General features: G+C 42.6%; 1 protein-coding gene across 2 annotated transcripts in view; it reads left to right on the plus strand.

Moving 5' to 3' along the window:
- Positions 1-20,000, plus strand: part of mrpl13 (mitochondrial ribosomal protein L13) — a 115,105-nt gene that overhangs the window by 5,008 nt on the left and 90,097 nt on the right. For both annotated transcript variants that reach the window (XM_063056348.1, XM_063056355.1), the window contains exon 2: positions 7,403-7,526. In XM_063056348.1, the coding sequence (XP_062912418.1) occupies positions 7,403-7,526 (124 nt within the window). The remainder of the gene's footprint in view (positions 1-7,402; positions 7,527-20,000) is intronic.

Here is a 20,000-nt window from a genome sequence, read left to right on the forward strand (position 1 = left end):
AGATATACTTTATTGATCCCGAGGGAAATTGGGTTTTGTTACAGCTGCACCAACCAAGAATAGAGCATAAATATAGCAATACAAAAACCACAAACAATCAAATAACAATATGCAAACTATGCCAGATGGAAATAAGTCCAGGACCAGCCTATTAGCTCAGGGTGTCTGACCCTCCACGAGAGGAGCTGCAAAGTTCGATGGCCACAGGAAGGAACAACCTCCCATGATGCCCAGTGTTGTATCTTGATGGAATATGGCCGGAGTCCAACAGCAAAAAGTTCAATATCCGGTCTACAAACACATTCCTCAATCGTAATATGACCAGGATTGCACCATCCATTGTTAACCAGAGCAGTAAGCCCCCAACTCCTTTACGCTTACTGCTGTTAGTGCACTTCCCGTCAGCCCGAACGGTCTGGAAGCCGTCCATGGAAAAGTTTTGATCGGGTATGTTGGGTATGTCATATGGGCTGAAAATGACAGTTGGAATTTAATGCAAAGAAGTGTGAAGTGTTGCACTTTGGTAGGACTAACCAGGGTAGGTCTTACACAGTGAATGTTAAGGCACTGAGGAGTGTGGCAGAACAAAGGGATCTGGGGACCTGTGTTTTACCGTACTCCTCAGTGCCCTACCATTCCACAGATGCTGGAGATCCAGAGGAACAAACACAGCCCTGCAAGCGACCTAAATTCTACACCTGCCCATTCACCTCCTTTCTCACCTCCATTCATGGCCCCAAACAGTCCTTCTGGGTGAGGCAGCACTTGTGTATCTGCTGGGGACGTCTACTGTGCCTGGTGCTCCCAATGTGACCTCCTCTACATAGGTGAGACTCATTGTAAATTGGGTTATCTCTTTGTCGACTACCTCTGCACCATCTGTAGGACTTCCCAGTAGCCAGACATTTTAATTCCGACTCCCATTCTGACATGTCAGTCGATGGCCTCTTGTGCCAAAATGAGGCCACCCTCAGGGTGGAGGAACAACATTTTATATTCTGTCTGGGTACTCTCCAACCTGATGGTATGAATATAAATTTTTCTTTCCAATAAACAAATTCCCCAGCCCTTCCCCCTCTTCTATTCCCCACTTTGACCTTTTACTTCTTCTCACCTGCCTATTACTTCCCCGTGTCCACCCCTCCTTCCCTTTCTCCTGTCGTCCTCTCTTCTCCTATCAGATTCTTTCTTTTCCAGCCCTTGACCTTTCCCACCCACCTGGCTTCACCTATCACCTTCCAGCTGGCCTCTTCCGCTCCCCCCACCTTTTTTTATTCTGGCATCTTCCTCTTCCTTCTCAGCCCGAAATGTCGACTATTTGTTCATTTCCGTAGTTGCTGCCTGACTTGCTGAGCTCCTCCAGCACCTAGTCTGCGTTTCTTTGGAACAAACACAGGAACTCAGCAGGTGAATTATGGAGAAGAAAAGAGCTAGAAAAATTACTGCTGACTCCACCCACCCTAGCAATCTCCTATTCAGCAAATTGCGATCAGGAGACGCTACAGGTCCATCAACACCAGGATCACACGTCATCTCTGAAGCTTCTTTCATGTAGCCATCTAGATTCTTAAAAAAACTCACTCAGCTGTGATACCCTAACTGTCCTTGAACAATGTCCATTAAATGGTCCTTCCTGCTCTCCTTGTTCTGTTGATAATTGTTGAGCCTGTTCAGATGTTCATATTTATTGAAGTCTGATTATTGATGTTTGCACTAAGTGATATCTGCTCACGGCTGTTTGCACTATTGTCTTGTGAATTGTTGGTTGCTATTGTGTTGTCTGTTATGGTATTGTCCTGTGTTTTATGCTTGGCACCAAGCTACAATCAATTCTGGTCTGTTTCACATACTGGCAAAGAAGTGATTTGATAGGAATGAACATTTCATCAGGACTGGAAAGGAGGGGGGAAGAAGCCAGAATAAGAAGGTGGGGTTGGGTGGGGAAGGAGTACAAGCTGACAAGTGATAGGTGAGACTAAGTGAGGGAGATGGGTGGACAGGGAGGGAGGGGATGAAGTGAGAAGCTGAAGGGCGATAGGTGGAAGAGGTGAAGGGCTGCAGAAGAAGGAATCCTATAAGAGAGGACAGTGGACCATGGGAGAAAGGAAAGGAGGGGCACCAGAGGGAGGTGATGGACTGGTAAAAAGAAGAGAAAGGGGTAAGAGGGGAGCCAGAATATGTGAAATTATCCATTTATAGAATGAAGATAAAAAGCCTCAATGGGGAGTGATACGGGAGGATTAAGTATTCTAGCGCATGATTGACTGAACCCTGTTACGCAGATACAGCAAGTAATCAGGAAAGCTAACAAAATGTTTTCATTATCATAAGGGGAGTTGAATGCACGAATTGGGAAGTTGTGCTTTAAGAAGGATGCAATGGAGAGACCAACCAGGTCAGGAGCACAGTGTACATTATTGGGTTCCTTGTATAAGGAAGGATGTAAATGCATTGGAAGCAATTCCAGAAGGTTTACAAGACTTTTATGTGAATTTCATGGGTTTTCATATCAGGAAAGTTGAACAGATTAGGCTTGTATCTACTGTAGTAGGAGAATAAGAGTTTACAGTTTACTTGTTTTAGCAAAAAAAAAACGAAGAGTTCTTGATAGGGTGGATGGAGAGAGGGTGTTTTGTGTGGGAGAATCTAGAACTGGCGGTTATTGTATTTAGATAGATGAGGTCATTTTTGTTCCTTTCCAAGGGTCATGAGTCTTCGTACCTTCATTCCTCAAAGAGTAATGGAGGCTGAGTCTCTGCCAATGAAGAATTTATTCACTGCAAAGGAATGAAAGTTACCGTGGAGTCAGACTACAGGCACAGCAGCAATGATTTTACTAAAGAGTGCAGCAGACTTGAAGGGCTAAGTGAAGCATTTGTTTATTCAAAGGTAGGATGAGGAAGGGAAAAGAAAGAACAGGAGGGATGAAAGGAAGAGAGCTTTTGGAAAGTGAGGCGTCTGCAGTGAAACTGTGTAATAGGACTGCACAGACAAACCAGCCACATGGGAGTGGTCTAGCTCGTGTTTTGGTGATAGTTTATTGATAGATTGTTGCTTATCTTAGGGTAAAGAGAGAGCACTTCCCCACTCTTGTTTCAAATAGCAGCCTTGAAAAGAGCAGAGAGGGTTCTGCCTTAATTTCTTATCCCAAACAAGACACACATGAGAGTGCAAACACGAGGGATTCTGCAGATGCTGGAAATTCAAGCACACACATCAAAGTTGCTGGTGAACGCAGCAGGCCAGGCAGCATCTCTAGGAAAAGGGTCCTGACGAAGGGTCTCGGCCTGAAACGTCAACTGTACCCCTTCCTAGAGATGCTGCCTGGCCTGCTGCGTTCACCAGCAACTTTGATGTGTGACACATGTGAGTTCAGCACTTCCTCTGTACTACACTGAAATCCCAGCCTGGAACTCAGAGTAGGAGTGGTGGTCTACACCAGGCTGTTGAGACTTCAATCCTCTCTCTAATTTTGAGATGAAAAGTGAGAGCTGACACCTAGGTTGTCGTTGACCTTTGGGGAAGGAGGGAGACAAGATGTGTGTATGTTGTGTCAAAAAGTGTTTGGAACCCAGAGAGGGTGTTCTGAATAAGTGAGGAAAAATTCAGAATGAAAGAAATTGTTCAGTCTTACTGATTAATTTAATTTTTTTATATATTTTACAGTAATTTTTAGTTTTATGTATCGCTCTTTACTGTTGCCGTGGAACAACAAATTTCGCGACATATGTCATATTAAACCTCATTCTGATTCTGTGGGAAATGATGAAATAACTAAAACCAAAACTGGAAAATACAGGAAATAGTAGGGGAGGAGAAGTTGGGATACTCCGGAAGAGAGGGAGAGTGAATGAGGATGCAACCCCCAGTGAACTGTTAACAACTCATGGAATATGTTGCACATATTGCAAATACATTGGACTTCAGTTAATTGGGCCATCAGTTAATTGAGGCAGCTGCCTATTTGGGGCAATTCTTAAAGAACAAAAACTAATTGATAAAACAGCCAGGATTCCCAAATCTGGGATTTGGGACACTATTCCACTTAATTGGACCAGGAGACTGTTCCCGACGTTTCTAACTAGCATCAGTCATGTGCACTCATGTGTCTGCTAAATGCTATATGGTGCTCGACTGAATAGTTATTAAATAGCTTGAGCTACATGTGTTTGTGTTCAAAAAGCAGTGATTTTTGTCACTGACAGTTGCCGAGAAATAAGCAGTAAAACAATTCAGAACTGATTTGCTCTCTGCGGTTTCATGCATTCAGATTTGGAGATGCCGGAAATGACCAGGAGTGAAAATGAAATGATTTCACTACTTCAAGTTAAGAACTATGAAGAATTTTGAAGGTTTCAACAATCATCTTTAATGTTACAATGAAAATGAAGATTTGGAGAATGCTTTTGTCGAACACATTGTATGAAGACAATCCATTATCTGCACTTGCTGTCTGCACTGATATATTTACAGCTTATCAAAAGAATACGGCAGCCTACACTAGATGAATTCCTCCATCAATAACTATTAGGAACTACAGTTTTATAGTACTGTAGTATTGTTCTAATTTGTTATGTATTTTATGTAAATACATAATTTGTTACTCAATTAAATGATAGTTTGTCTTTTTTATACATTTTTGACTATTTCCTTGAAACTAATTTAGCCAAAATGTACTGGTCTGGATGTGTCCCAGTCAACCAGAATCCACTGTGTTATCAATATTTACCAGAAATTTATGGTGATTCCTTGCTACTTGAATTTTTTTGTGCCCTGTACATCCTCATCCAAATTGTTGATACAGATGACAAACGACAATTGCCTGGCACCAGTTGATGCTGCACTGTGCCATTCTACCTTGGTTGTTTTAAGCATTTTATCTACATTGCCCCGTCATGTTATTTGACCAAATGTGATTTGCAAGAGGTATTAGTATTTATCTTTGATGCACTATCAACTTTTGGGCTTCACATGAACTGATGAAATCACAATTATTAAAGTTCTACCATGAGTCATAGGGCTGCAGTTCAAAAAATAACTTTCCATCATCTGTCTTTGCTTCCTACCATCAAGCCGATAGTGCGTTCAATTAGCTGGCTCTCTTTGGATCCCGTGCAACTTCTGTCAGGAGTTTTTATTTAAATATTGCAGCAATGTCACTAGTAATTGAGAAAGTGAATCACAAAAGAACATCCATGTGTGTATTAAGAGTGAAATCTTTTAAATTGGGTGATATTTGCCTATTGCCTGTTGCCGGGGCCGGGGATGGAGCGCTCGGCAGAGTTGGTGCTTGGTGTCGGAGAACTGGTCGGAGGCTCGGAGTTTTCGGACGGACTCGGAGTCAGACTGTGGTCGGATGCTTCCAGGATGCTGCATCGGCAAGTTTGTGGCGCTGGAGGTTTACCGTTTGCGTGAGATGATGGGACTTTCGAGAGACTTTGAGACTTCACCGTGCCCATGGTCTGTTCTTTATCAGATTACGGTATTGCTTTGCACTGTTGTAACTATATGTTATAATTATGTGGTTTTTGTCAGTTTTTCAGTCTTGATTTGTCATGTGTTTCTGGGATATCATTCTGGAAAAACGTATCATTTCTTAGTGCATGCATTACTAAATGACAATAAAAGAGGACTGCGTGTCATATGAGTCATAAGATTTACTACTACTACTACTACTACTACTACTACTACTACTACGTTGACTCAGACCTAGGGGGCTGGTGTCGGGCACGACGACAGACTCTCCACTTCTCCCTCTCCCTCATCAGTGTGTTCAGTTCGTCTACATTAGCCGCGCCGCTGTCTTCTAGGTTTAACAGTACCAGAAATGACTTGATATTCTACAGCACTGCACTTGAGGATAAAAAAAATACTGCTGGTGCTGGAAATCTGAAATAAAAACAGAAACTGCTAGATAGACTCGACAGGTCAGACAACATCTGTGAAGGGAAAAGAAATAAGGTTAATGTTTCAGCCTGGAGACCCTTCATCAGGCTGAGGTTGTAAAGGATCTCTCACCTGAAATTTAAACTTCTTTTCCTCCCCCAAATTCTGCCTGACCTACTGACTGTTTCCGGCAATTTCTGTTCTTAATTCAGGTTTCCAGTGTCTGCTGCAGGTTTTTTGATCTTCATCCTCAGTGGAAATTCTCTCTTACATTTACTGGTGCACCATGCATTATAAATGGTGACCCCACAGCTTGTAGGTATGTTTTAAGGCATGCTTCAAGAGATAAGGCTTAAAGATATGAGGTGAGATTTCCTGTTTGGATGTTGAAGGCAGAAACATCAAAGGTCAAGTGATTGAATATGGAATCAAAGAGCCAAAAATGAAGGAACACAGAATTCTTGGAGAGCTGGAGGTTACAGAGATGGGAAGGAGTGATTAAAAAGGGATTTGAAAGTGTTGAGAATTTTTAAAATTGTAGTCTTAGTTAAGTGGGGATCAAAAACTGGCAGAGTTATATGCTTTATAAAAAGGGGTAAAGTGCTAACTCAAGTAAGACATTATTCCCTGAAATTCTGTCCCTTTGGGAAGACATTGCCAGGTCTCAGTTAAATTCCTCATTCCAACAGATTCTGTTCCAAAATTCAAAGCAGTGTCGTTGGCTCTCTGTATCTACCGTAATGTTCTTAGCTTTAAAATTGTAACAGCAATCACTTACTGCACAGGACTCTTGTTTATTGTATATGGTGACTCTGATTAGCTTGAGGAGGATGTTTAAAAATATCGAACAGTTCTGATCTAGGGTTGGAAGCGTTTATATAAGTGTTGATTTACAGGGGAGCAGAAGGCTATTCAGATTATTATGCCCATGCTGGCTCCTTGAGCATTGTAATTAATTCCTCTTTCCTGCTTTTATTCCACAGCTCTGCATATTTTTACATTTCCAAGTATTTGTCTAATTTTGTTTTGTAAGTTAGTACAGTATTGAATTTACTCCCACTGCACTCCCTGGCAGCATGTTCCAGATCACAACCATTCCTAAGTTTAAAAATAACATTCTTCTTATCTTTCCTCTTTTTTTTGCCAAATGTCTTAAATGCATGTTCACTGCTTCCTGATCCACTTGCCAGTGAAAATAAATTCTTCTTATTTATTCCAAAAAGTCTATTGATATTTTTTCTCTTAACCTTCTCTCACCCAAAGAAAATAACCACAGCTTCTCCATCACCTCCACAGTGTAGAAGTTGCTAAAATCAGGGATTGTTCCCATAAGTATTTGCACCTTCTTCGAAGAAATTTCCTGGTCCCAAGAATCCAATGCAGTTCTCCAGCTGAGGCTGAATCAAAACTTTATATAACCTTCATGGAACAAAATATTCGCATAATTCTAAGATTACACTATGCAATATTGGATTAATTTTTTATTCTCTTCTCAAATGATTTTCTCCTTTTTCAGCAATGGGCTTCTTTTTCAAGGATTTGGTATTTGATTGATGCCAAAATGCAGCCACCCGGAAAGATTGCAACTATGTGCTCCGTCAGACTGCAGGGGAAACATAAGCCGATCTACCATGCACTGAGTGAGTATCTAGAACCCATTCCCTCTCTTAAGTGCAAAGTTTCACTTGCAACCTTAGCTTCCAGCAGATGCCGAATGTAAGTGGAACGGCTGTTGCACTCCAGTTGACCCAGCCAAATGATAGCAGCAATCCGTGCTGTGGTTGTGTTATTCCATCAAGTAATTACATTACTTTTGTTACTTGAATGATTGGTAAAGCCATTCTAGAGTAAGTTTTACATTTAGCTCAGAGTGAATTAAACGGAAAACATTTTGCCCAATTTGAATGTGCAGCTATTTTGTGAAATATTGAATCCTGTAAATAATGCCTCCAAGAAGACCACAACCTTTTGTGCTTTGGAGGCTTGTGTGCCTCAATGACCCAGAGAGCTATGCTGGCTGGAGTCAGAGCCTTATGCTTTGGCTCTTGGTAGGGTCACCCATGTCATGGGTCAAATGGTAGAGGCCAGATTAAGAGCAGTCACTGATCTTCCAGGTTCGGGGGTTCAGCTCAGGGCTAACAACCCTGACTGGTCAAACAAAAATTTTGCGGAAACAAATGAAGAATCCTTCTACATCTGTGTGTAACAGTATTCCTGAGACTCCACCTGGGATCCTGAACCACAGCTGAGGCAGAATAGAGACGATGGCCAAGGACAGATAGAGATTGCTGCCCAAAATGCTAGCAGCGTCTTTGCTTGCGAAGTAGCAGAGGCTATAATTTCAAAGTAATCTCTACGGACTAAGGCACTCAGACAACTCTTAAATCTTGTAAAGGATGCAATGCTGCTACTTTAGCTATTGCCTCTGCTCCGATCATCTAAGAAGACAACTGTAGACCGGAATTTCTTAACCATAAAACTTAAAATTATGGTTTTGTTTTCTTGATTAAAATTTCTGGTTAAGGTATTGCTACCGAATGTGTGTGACAGCTTCCTGGTAGTCAAAAAGCTAAGAAATCTGTCTTCAAAACATCACTAAAAATACCTCTTCTGAGGTAAATTGTGCAAAATTATCACTGCTAAAAGTGAAGGGGCGAGCGATGGCAAAGCGAGTTCAGGGGATGAATCGATGCAGATGGAATTCCAATGCCCATACAACTGGCCAGGGTGCGAAGTTGAAATGCTGTGGGTGCCAAGCTGATTTGAAGAGTTTGAGAGTGGCTTGGGTTGGGTGACGAAATCTGGGCGATGGAATTCCGATGCCCATACAACTGGCCAGGGTGCGAGGTTGAAATGCTGTGGGTGCCAAGCTGATTTGAAGAGTTTGAGAGTGGCTTCGGATTGGGTGACGAAATCTGGGCCCAGATCGAGTCGCTGGGCTTTTCGCAGCAGCAGTGTCTGCGTCCTAGTATGAGGTGCAATGTGCAGTTTAGACGATTTAAACGCCAGCTCAGAATCAAAACAAAAGCCGACTTTGCTCGCTCTCTGGGATCTTCACTCCTCCATCCAGGGCACAGAACCTTTTGCTGTTGCATCAATTTAAACGCCGGCCGAGATAGACTGAAAAGGCAAGGTGCCGGTCGGGACGAGAGCCGATTTTGCTCGTTATCCGCGATGGTCATCTCCATGGTGCTGAGGCTATGAAGACTGCCCCAGCTGCTGTGCTCGGTGCCCGCTAATATGATGAACAGATAATCCATGCTGTGGGCCTATTCTGGGCTGTTCGGAACTGAGGACTCGTATTTGGTTCGGAATATTGTTGTTCACTTCAATTGTTTGCATAACTTGTATTTTTTTCTATTTTTTTGCGCATCCTGTTGGTCTTTTATTTTTATTCTTTTTTTAAAACTGTGTTCTTTTGGGTTTCTTGTTTTGTGGCTATCTGTGAGCAAGCAAATCTCAAGGCTGTATAATTTATATATCCTTTGATAATAAATATACCTCAATTGAATTTGTGGAATTCACTGAGGAATGGTGAAACATTTAGAATCCAGAAACGATGAACCAAGGAAAGAAAATCAAACAATAAGAGTAGGTTAGTGAGGGGAAAAAAATTGCAATAAATAATGCAGATTTCTGTAGCTAAGTAGAAGGAAAAATAGTAAATGTGGATGACGGTCACTTGTAGTCTACTACATGAGAAATTATAATAGGGAATAAGGGAAAGAAAGAGAAATTAAATACTTTGTATTCTCTGAAGAATATGCAGAAATAATGCACAAGTATGGAATAACTTATAAAGTTCAAGGATCTGTGTTAGGAAGAAGATTAGAAGTGAAGAAGTTAATGGAACTGTATGCCAATTAGTGCAAAGGTCTGTGTCATGGTCTTGGTGGAGATGGTGGACACACTGGCTGACATCCTCTGAAATATCATAGATTCTAGAATGATTGCCACAAAGTGGAATATAGCATAAGTTATTCAATAAAAGAGAAGAAAAACTGAGATCTATAGACCAGTTTGTCCAACATCCATATTAGCAAAAATGTTAGAATTTTTTGATAAGGTGCGACTCATCTTATTAAATACACAGCATTGGAAGTAATATACTGGTATGAATTGAGGATCAAAAGGCATGGAATAGGAGACTAGGAATAAGCAGATTATTTTTGGCTTGGAAGACTGACCAACAGGATGCTTCAGAGATCTGAAATGAGACTCCTGCTTTTCACCATCTACTACCAGTGATTTGGCTAAGAGGATCAAGCAGAAATAATGTGTTAACTGATGAAGATAAAACTAGGTGGCAGTGTAGGCTGTGAGAAAAATGCAGTGAAGCTTTAGTGAATGGGCAAGAACACAGCCAATAGAATCTAATTGGAAAAACTTGTTATGTGCTTGGGTAGAAAAGAATACAAAGGCAGAATATTTTTTTAACTGGTATGAATACAAGGTGTTGATATTCAGAAGGGCTTAGGTCATCTTTTACGTTAAAATGCAGGCTCAGGAAGCAATAAGGAAAGCAAACTGTAGTTTGGACTTCAAAAGGATTTCAGTACAAGAGATATCTTGCTCCAGACTTGTTCCTGCCGTGCAGAGCCTTGGTTATCCAGAATATCCTGGACTGGTATAGGCCAAAGTTAGCATAGTTTCCTTCAGGGGAGATCTCGTTTGACAAAGCTGTTGGAATTCTTTGAGGAAGTAACAAGGTACAAGATTGTTTAATATCATTTCCAGTATGCAAGTGTTAAGGGGAATGAAATAAATGTTGATCAGCCTTGCTGCTTTTGTGTCTGGTGGTCTGGCGTGGATGCTACATAGTCCCGTCCCTGACGGAAGTGGGACAAACTGTCCATGAGCAGGGTGGGTGGAATCTATCATGATACTGCTGGCCTTTTTTCTGGCACCCTTCTGTATATATGTCATTCATGGCGAGTAGGCTGGTGCCAGTGATTCATTAGGTAGTGTTGACTGCCTGTTGTAAAGTCTTCCTGTCCACCACAGTATAGTTTTCGATGCAGCATGTTAGGATGCTCTGTGCTGTGCTTTTGTAGAAGGTTGTGAGTACTGGCACATATTGTCCAGCTCTCTTCAGCCTCCTCAGAAAGTAGAGGCATTGGTGAGCTCTCTTGATTGTGTATGATGTGATCTGGGACTCATCCTACACAATCAAGATTGTGTTTGAGACGCTGTGTGAGATGTCCCAGGAGTTTGAAACCGCTCGCAGTTCCACTGATGTAAGGAGGGGTGTCTGTGGTGCGAGTTCTCCTGAAGTCAATAACCATCTCCTTTGTCTTGTTGAGTAAGAGGTTATTTACTTGGCATCAGGCCTTGAGCTCTTCAACCTCTTCTCTGTCTGTCATCTTGTTGTTGTTGCTGATGAGCCCCACCACTGTCGTGCCATGAATTAATGTGATTACTTGGGTGTGCAGTTGTGCACCCGTGTTGATGATGTTTGAGAAGGAGGAACAGTTGTGCATTCTGACTATCAGAGGCCTGTAGGTTAGGAAGTTCAAAACCTAGCTATACAGTGATGTATTTAGACTGAGAAGTACGAGCTTGTTCACCAAGGTCAGTGGGACAATAGTGTTGAATGCCAAAATGAAATTCTGAAATAATATTCTGGCAGAAGTGACACACAGAGCATGCTGAAGGAACTTAGCAGATCAGTCAACATCTTTGGAATTGAATAAACAGTCCACCTTTCATCAGAACCCAAAATGTCAACTCTTTATTAATTTCCATAAATGCTGCCTGGCCTACCGAGTTCCTCCAGCATTTTGTGTGTTGCTCTGGATTTCCAATATCTGCAGAATATCTTGTGTTTCTTGATATATGTCCTTGTTTTCTCGGTGTGTTTGGGCTAGGTGCATGACAGATGCTGTGGCACCTGTCATAGAGCATTTCTGTTGGTTGTGTGGCAGGAATAAAGTTTTTGATGTATGCTATTGCCAGCTGTTCAAAACACTTCATAATGATTGGCATCAGTGCCACAGGGCAGCAGTCGTTTAGTTCTGAAGATGTAGAGTTCTTTGGTATAGGGATGATGGTGGCTGATTAGAAGCATGTGTGGACAGCAGTCTGGATATGCACACTCCCTGAGTACTTAGCCAGGGATGTGTTTTGGCCCGGCAGCCTTATGGGGGTTGACTCAGCGGAGTCCTTCTCACGTCTGCTGCTGTTATAGACAGTGGCTGCTCAACTGCAAGAGGCTTAGCTTCCGTGGCTGATGCAGTGTTGTATGCCTCGAAGCATGCACAAAAGTTGTTCAGAGCATCAGAGAGGAGGCCGTCACTGGTGCAGCTGATGATCTTTTTTCCTTGCATAGTCAGTAATGCCTTTGGTGCCCAGCAAAATACACCCAGGATCATTATCAGGCGATCTTCCTGAATTCTTTCAGTGATCTTTTCCCTCTTGATGCCTAAGCTGAGGTTTCTCCTTGCTGCTCTGAGAGCTGTTGTGTCACCAGACATGAAGGCAGCGTCCTGGGCTTTTAGTAGGGAGTGTGCACTTCTGCATTCAGCCAGGGCTTCTGGTTGGGCTGTGAGATACGAACATCATCTGCGCATTTACAGATGTCACTGGTAACAGGTGAGGCATATTCCTTGTGGTCTGTGCCTTTTCAATTTGTGGTGGCCTCCTTGAACATCTGCCAGTTAGTCTGGTCAAAACAGGTTGGACTAAGGAAAGTTATTAGATGTATTTACCAGGACTTTCAGAAGTTTTTTTCTCTCTATTATTATTGTATTGTACTGCTGCTGCAAAATTTAAAACATTTCACGACATGTGCTGGTGATATTAGACCTGATTCTGATTCTGAGATGGCATAGAAGTGGTCCTGTGCAAGATCAGCCATCACCTTGTTGAGCAAAGCAGAAGACACTTCTGATCTCAGTAGATTTCTCTGCTGTTTCTTGTTGGATCACTCCAGGCATACGTCATATGAAATTTACACCAGGCAATAGTGCTTGGCGGTAGTGTTGAGAAAGAGCCCATACATGACCAGGAAAAGTTCTGACAACAGCAACTAGTTCAGTCACTGCGTACTGTACATTCTGCCTTCAGGATCATTATGAGCTTCTCCCTGGACTTTCAGTGGTTCTCTGTAATGAGTAAACAAGCTTGATTCAATCTCTCCAGGCTGAGTGGTCACCCAAGGATTCTGGATAACCACTTGGACCTTGGCACCTTAATGAAACTTAGCTTTCCTCTGTACCTTGCAGAGTTTCTGAGCGAGAGCAGAACTTTGCACTACACATAACATGCAGTGGCAGTCTGTATTTCCAGTGTTTCTGTACTTTTGCAGGTGGTGAAAGCTCTGCAGCTGGTGTAATAGTGAAGTATAACCACAAGGTGGTGACATGATTACATTTGGGAAGCTTATTGTTCTGTCAGTATTTAAGATCACATCGTTTAACAAGCCGATGTCTTACGTGTCTTGTACTGTTTGTGTGATCTTCTCCTCACATTTTAATCCATTCTTGGAAATCTGTTTCTCATTTTTTTTTCCTCCAGTCCTGCTGAAGGGTTTCAGCCCAAAACATCACCTGTGCTCTTTTCCATATGTGCTGCCTGGCCTGCTGAGTTCCTCCAACATTTTGTGTGTGTTACTTGGATTTCCATCATCTGCTTGTTTGCTTCTCCAGCTGTGGCTTTTGATCATCTCAGAGTAAATCACCTCATTGACAGCAATGCTTTCAGCTGGCTGGATTCTCAACCCTGGAATTTCCCAAACTTATCTCTTTTGCCTCTCTGTAAAAAAAACTCTTTCCATGGCTTATTGACTCCATAAAGTGTCCCAGATCATGTTAAGGATGCTACATATAATAAACTGTTGTTGATTTTCATTTTCCTATAATTCCACGGGGATACTTTTAATGAATAGGTTTTAGAAACTATTCCTGCAGCATGTGAAGCATTTAGTAATTCATGGGGTGTAATTAATTGTTTGGAATATTTCTGAATTTATCCTCGTGATCTCTTTACAAACCTAAATGAGGTGCAGAGCTCCAGCTGTTTTTTTTCTAAACAAGAATCACTTTGCAATTCAAACTCTTATTGCAGCTATTGGCTTCATTAATGAATCAGTTAGCTGTGTACTACAGCACAGCGACCATGCAAGTGATAATTATAATCAGGACCAGTGATTCTTCCAGGAACAGCCACATGGGTTGTGATTCTTCCCCAGCTGTATAATTCAAAATCAAGAAAGCACCAGTTTGATATCATCATTCCCACTGCAGACATAAGAAACTGTAGATGCTGCAATCTGAAGCAACAAACAATCCGCTGAAGGAACTCAAGCAACACACATCAAAGTTGCTGGTGAACGCAGCAGGCCAGGCAGCATCTCTAGGAAGAGGTACAGCTGACCTTTTGGGCCGAGACCCTTCGTCAGGACTAACTGAAGGAAGAGCTAATAAGAGATTTGAAAGGGGGAGGGGGAGATCCAAAATGATAGGAGAAGACAGGAGGAGGAGGGATGGAGCCAAGAGCTGGACAGCTGATTGGCAAAAGTGATATGAGAGGATCATGGGACAGGAGGCCCAGGGAGAAGGAAAAGGGGGGGGGGGAAATCCCAGAGGATGGGCAAGGGGTATAGTCAGAGGGACAGAGGGAAAAAAAGGAGAGAGAAAGAATGTGTGTATATAAATAAATAACGGATGGGGTACAAGGGGGAGGTGGGGCATTAACGGAAGTTAGAGAAGTCGATGTTCATGCCATCAGGTTGGAGGCTACCCAGACGGAATGTAAGGTGTTGTTCCTCCAACCTGAGTGTGGCTTCATCTTTACAATAGAGGAGGCCGTGGATAGATATATCAGAATGGGAATTGGACATTGAATTAAAATGTGTGGCCACTGGGAGATCCTACTTTCTCTGGCAGACAGAGCGTAGGTGTTCAGGTGCTGGGTGCGTTCCGGCCATCGCTGTATTCTTCGTGGCCCGGAGGTTGGGGACCACTGAATTATAAGTCACTTATAAGTCAATAGCATCATAACATTTTAAGTAACGTTTGGATATTAAACACACAGCGCATATTTTCCTCATATGAACATATAAGATCATTGCAACACGCCAATATCGCTAAATCAGTGGGAGCCCTGGGCTTGCTTTCTTGAAACAACACGGTCCTATCGAGGGATGATGGGAGACAGCGATACTCGAAGGGGGTTCCTTATGTCCAGTCTATTCCGCAATTTAGTTTTCGTTGCACTCATTGCAGAAGACTCCGCTTCGCAGAAATATGTTGGAAATGGAAGCAACGTTTTCAGTGCTTTCGTGGCTATCTCCATCTCCGCCGCATCTGCTCTCAGGATGAGGCTTTTCTTTCCAGGATGAGGGAGCTGTCCTCCTTTTTTAAAGAAAGGGGCTTCCCTTCCTTCACTATCAACTCTGCTCTCAAATGCATCTCCCCCATTTCACGCACATCTGCTCTCACTCCATCCTCCCGCCACCCCACTAGGAATAGGGTTCCCCTGGTCCTCACCTACCACCCCACCAGCCTCCGGGTCCAACATATTATTCTCCGTAACTTCCGCCACCTCCAACGGGATTCCACCACTAAGCACATCTTTCCCTCCCTCCCCCCTCTCTGCTTTCCGCAGGGATCGCTACCTACACGACTCCCTTGTCCATTCGTCCCCCCCATCCCTCCCCACTGATCTCCCTCCTGGCACTTACCCTTGTAAGCGGAACAAGTGCTACACATGCCCTTACACTTCCTCCCTTACCACCATTCAGGGCCCCAGACAGTCCTTCCAGGTGAGGCGACACTTCACCTGTGAGTCAACTGGGGTGATATACTGCATCCGGTGCTCCCGATGTGGCCTTTTATATATTGGTGAGACCCGACGCAGACTGGGAGACTGCTTTGCTGAACACCTACGCTCTGTCCGCCAGAGAAAGCAGGATCTCCCAGTGGCCACATATTTTAATTCCACATCCCATTCCCATTCTGACATGTCTATCCACGGCCTCCTCTACTGTAAAGGTGAAGCCATACTCCGGTTGGAGGAACAACACCTTATATTCCGTCTGGGTAGCCTCCAACCTGATGGCATGAACATCGACTTCTCTAACTTCCGCTAATGCCCCACCTCCCCCTCGTACCCTTGTACCCCATCTGTTATTTATTTTTATGCACACATTCTTTCTCTCACTCTCCTTTTTCCTCCCTCTGTCCCTCTGAATATACCTCTTGCCCATCCTCTGGGTTCCCCCCCACCCTCCCCCATCTTTCTCCCCGGACCTCCTGTCCCATGATCCTCTCATATCCCCTTTGCCAATCAACTTTCCAGCTCTTGGCTCCATCCCTCCCCCTCCTGTCTTCTCCTATCATTTTGGATCTCCCCCTCCCCCTCCCACTTTCAAATCTCTTACTAACTCTTCCTTCAGTTAGTCCTGACGAAGGATCTCAGCCTGAAATGGCAACTGTATCTCTTCCTAGAGATGCTGCCTGGCCTGCTGCGTTCACCAGCAACTTTGATGTGTGTTGCTTGAATTTCCAGCATCTGCAGAACTCCTGTTGTTCAGGATATTCAGCCTTGACTTTCAGCCAGAATGCCGGCAGAGTGTTATGTCAAACATACTTTTCAGCCCACCGGCATTTGCAAGCTCGAGGAGTTGATCTTTTTCCCGCGCTGACATGGATGATTCACCAGGGACTTTCACAAATGGGTCACGGACCCATTCCTTTGCACGTCTTGGGTCACTGATGACCTTGCGTGCATTAAAATTCAACAGTGCGTGACAGGGAATGAGGAAAGTTGCAGCTGACTCATATCATTTCATATCGCCAAATCATATCATTTCCTCGCGGCCTGGTGGTTGGGGTCCACTCTTAGCACGAAGAGAGACCAATCAGGATGCTCGCTCTCCTGCTCCCTCCCAAAAAAATCTATTTCCGGGATATTGTATATAATTTCCAGGCGTCAGGGAGCACTATCGATATGCGGGAGACTCCTGGAACTTCCGAGAGAGGTGGGATGTCTGTGTAAGAATGTAAGTCCCATTTAAACTGTGAACCTAGCCAGTAAAATTTGCACCAACTTGGTTGCACATGGTGACTTTTAGAAGTTGTTATGTTAATTAGTGAGCATATGTGCCATGCAGAGAACTAGAAACAACAACTGTTGGGGCTCGAGGGCTTTCCCAGCAAACTGTGCTGGCCAGAGGAAATCTTGTTTTGCTTGAACAGGTACTGACTCTTCAGGAGCAACAACTTTGTTAATAATATAAACAAAAATCAGATTTATAATCACTGACTTAGTTGACGTAAGATTTGCTGCTTTGCAGCAATATAATGCAACAGCATAAAATGTCTATAACTTACAAAAATAAATAATCACTGCCTAACAAATAGAATAACGAAGTAGTGTTACAAACATTTTGCTGGAGGAACTCAGCAGGCCATGTTGCATCTGTGGGAGGAAAGGAAATGGTGATGTTTCTGGTTAAAACCTTGCATCCAGACTGCTGACTCATTGTTTCAACCCAAAGCATTGACAATCCTATACCTCCCACAGATGCTGCCCAACCCACTGAGTTCCTAAAGCGGATTGTTTGTTGCTTCAGATTCCAGCATCTGCAGTCTCTTGTATCTATGGGTAGTGTTTATGGACTGTTCAGAAATCTAATGGCAGAGGGAAAGAAGCTATTGCTATTTCAGAACTGTCGAGTGTACCCGGCTCCTCGATGGTAAAAGTCATGTGGAGGGTGGTGAGGGTCTTCAGATTGCCTCTTAAAGATATCTCTCTCAAGGCTGGAGAGGGCTGTGCCTGTGACAATAAGGTATTTACAATAACAGTATTATAAGAACCAGATTGAAAGTAATTATTCATGTAAACATGTGCACCACTCTAGAAAGCAATACATTATATTGCACCATTGTACCTTCTTTTTGCAAATGTGTTATTGCTCCACAAGGTTTTCCGCAATGATATCCAACCCTGCTTTTAGCTGTTTTTGTCATGTGGAATTGTTTTTCCAAACATGCCTGGATTAAACTCCATAAATTGAAGTGTCGCATTTGGGAGATTGAATGTAAAGTGAAAGTACACAGTCAATGCCAGGACCTTTTAACAGCATTGATGTATGGAGGTGTTAAAGAATGTGGATAGCATGCTCACCTTTATTAGTCATGGCGTTGAGTTCAAGAGTCTGGATGTTATGCTGGAGCTTTATAAAACATTGGGTAGGCCACATCTGGAGTACTGCATTCAATGCTGGTTATCCTGTTATAGGAAGAATTTGGAGGGTTTGGAGATGTGCAGTAGAGGTTAATCAGGATGCTGCGTGGATTAGAATGTATGAGCTGTAAGGAGAAGTTAGACAAATTACGGTTGTTTTCTCTGAACCTTGGAGGCTGATGGAAGACCTGACAAAAAGTTCATAAAACTGTGAGGCTTAGATAGTCAGTATATTTTTCCAGGGTCAAATATTAGAGAGCATGCATTTAAGGGGGAAAGTTCAAAGGAGATGTTTGGAGCAAATTTTGCACAGAGTGGTAGGTGGCAGGAATGCACTGCCAAAGGTGGTGGTGGAGGCAGACATGATGCCTCATTTAAAAGGCTCTCGGTTAGGCACACAAATATGCAGAGAATGGAGGGGTACGGACTATGTGTAGGCAGAAGAGATAAGCTGAAATAAGTGTCATTAGCTTAATGAGTTCAACACATCATCGGCTGTGGGGCAAGTGTTTCTGTCTTGTGCTTTTCAACGTTCTATGTTCTAACTGAAATTATACAGAAAGTTAATTCAATATTTTGCTTGCATATGTGAGTTCTGTTGCTTTTTTCAAAACTTGCATTTATTATTATTTTGAAGTTTCCTTTTCATGCCTTGCTTTAAATAAAGCTGTTGTGGTCTGCTGTTCAATGGTTCAAGCTTTGCTTTGTGATTTCCTAGTGTCAGCAGCCATTAAATCAAACTAAAGAGTCCCAGAGGAAATGATGAGTGCTCTAGGAGAAAATAACCTTTTTGCCTCTTCTTGGGTAAAGGCAAAATTAGAAAGTAATTTCTCCAGCACCACAGAAGTTCCTTTAGAAATCAATAGTAAACCACTGTTGTATATCCCAAACACACACACTGCTGGCTTTGAGCATTTAAGAAATACCTGACAACTAAATTAGACCCTGGAAGTTTTATTTTATTATTGAATATTCAGTATACATTTTCGCTTTGTTCATTTCTTCAACAGTTATAAACTTAATAATGGACTGCATTTATTTTATTCAAAATACAACATTTGATCACCGATTTTATTTTGTCATCTTCGATGGTGGAGTTCCAGATGGTTTCAATAGTTTGGTTAAAAGCCTGAACAGATAAGGTTCAAGTAGTCTTAAGCGCATGGTACAGAGAATCTCCAGGCTAAAGCATTACTGATACACTCAGTGTCCACTTTATTAGGTACATCTGTACACCTCTCGTTTCTGCAAATATCTATCACCCAATCATGGCAGCAGCTCAGTGCATAAAAACAGATATGGTTAGGAAGTTTTGTTGTTCAAACCAAACATCAGAATAGGGAAGAAATGCAATCTAAATGACTTTGATCATGGAATGATTGTTGGTGCCAGATGGGGTGGTTTGAGTATCTCAGAAACTGCTGATCACCTGAAATTCTCATGCTTAGCTGTCTCTAGATTTTACAGAGAATACTGTGATTTAAAAAAAAATCAAGTGAGTGACAGTTCTGTGAGCAAAAATAACTTATTAATGAGAAAGGTCAGAGGAGAATGGCCAGACTGCTTCATGCTGACAGGAAGGCAACAGTAACTCAAACAACCACGCATCACCACAGTGGCATGTAGAGGAGCATCTCTGAATGCACAACACGTCGAACCTTAAAGTGGATGGGCTACAGCTGCGGAAGACCACACCAGGTTCTACTTCTGTTCCTAATAAAGTGGACACTCAGTGTTGTATAAACTTAATACAGAATGTACCCTCAGATTGTTCATGGCTTATCCCATGAACTGCCCATTTCTCTTTTTAATTCCATTTAACCATCACTGCTCTGCCGAGCCCTGCGTTTGTCTATATTCAGTACCCAGATCAAGTATTCAAAATTATTTCATCTCATTGTTCCTTTGTTTCTTTATTTTGGGAA

Source organism: Mobula hypostoma, chromosome 1, assembly GCF_963921235.1.
Source record: "Mobula hypostoma chromosome 1, sMobHyp1.1, whole genome shotgun sequence".
Lineage (NCBI taxonomy): Eukaryota > Metazoa > Chordata > Chondrichthyes > Myliobatiformes > Myliobatidae > Mobula > Mobula hypostoma.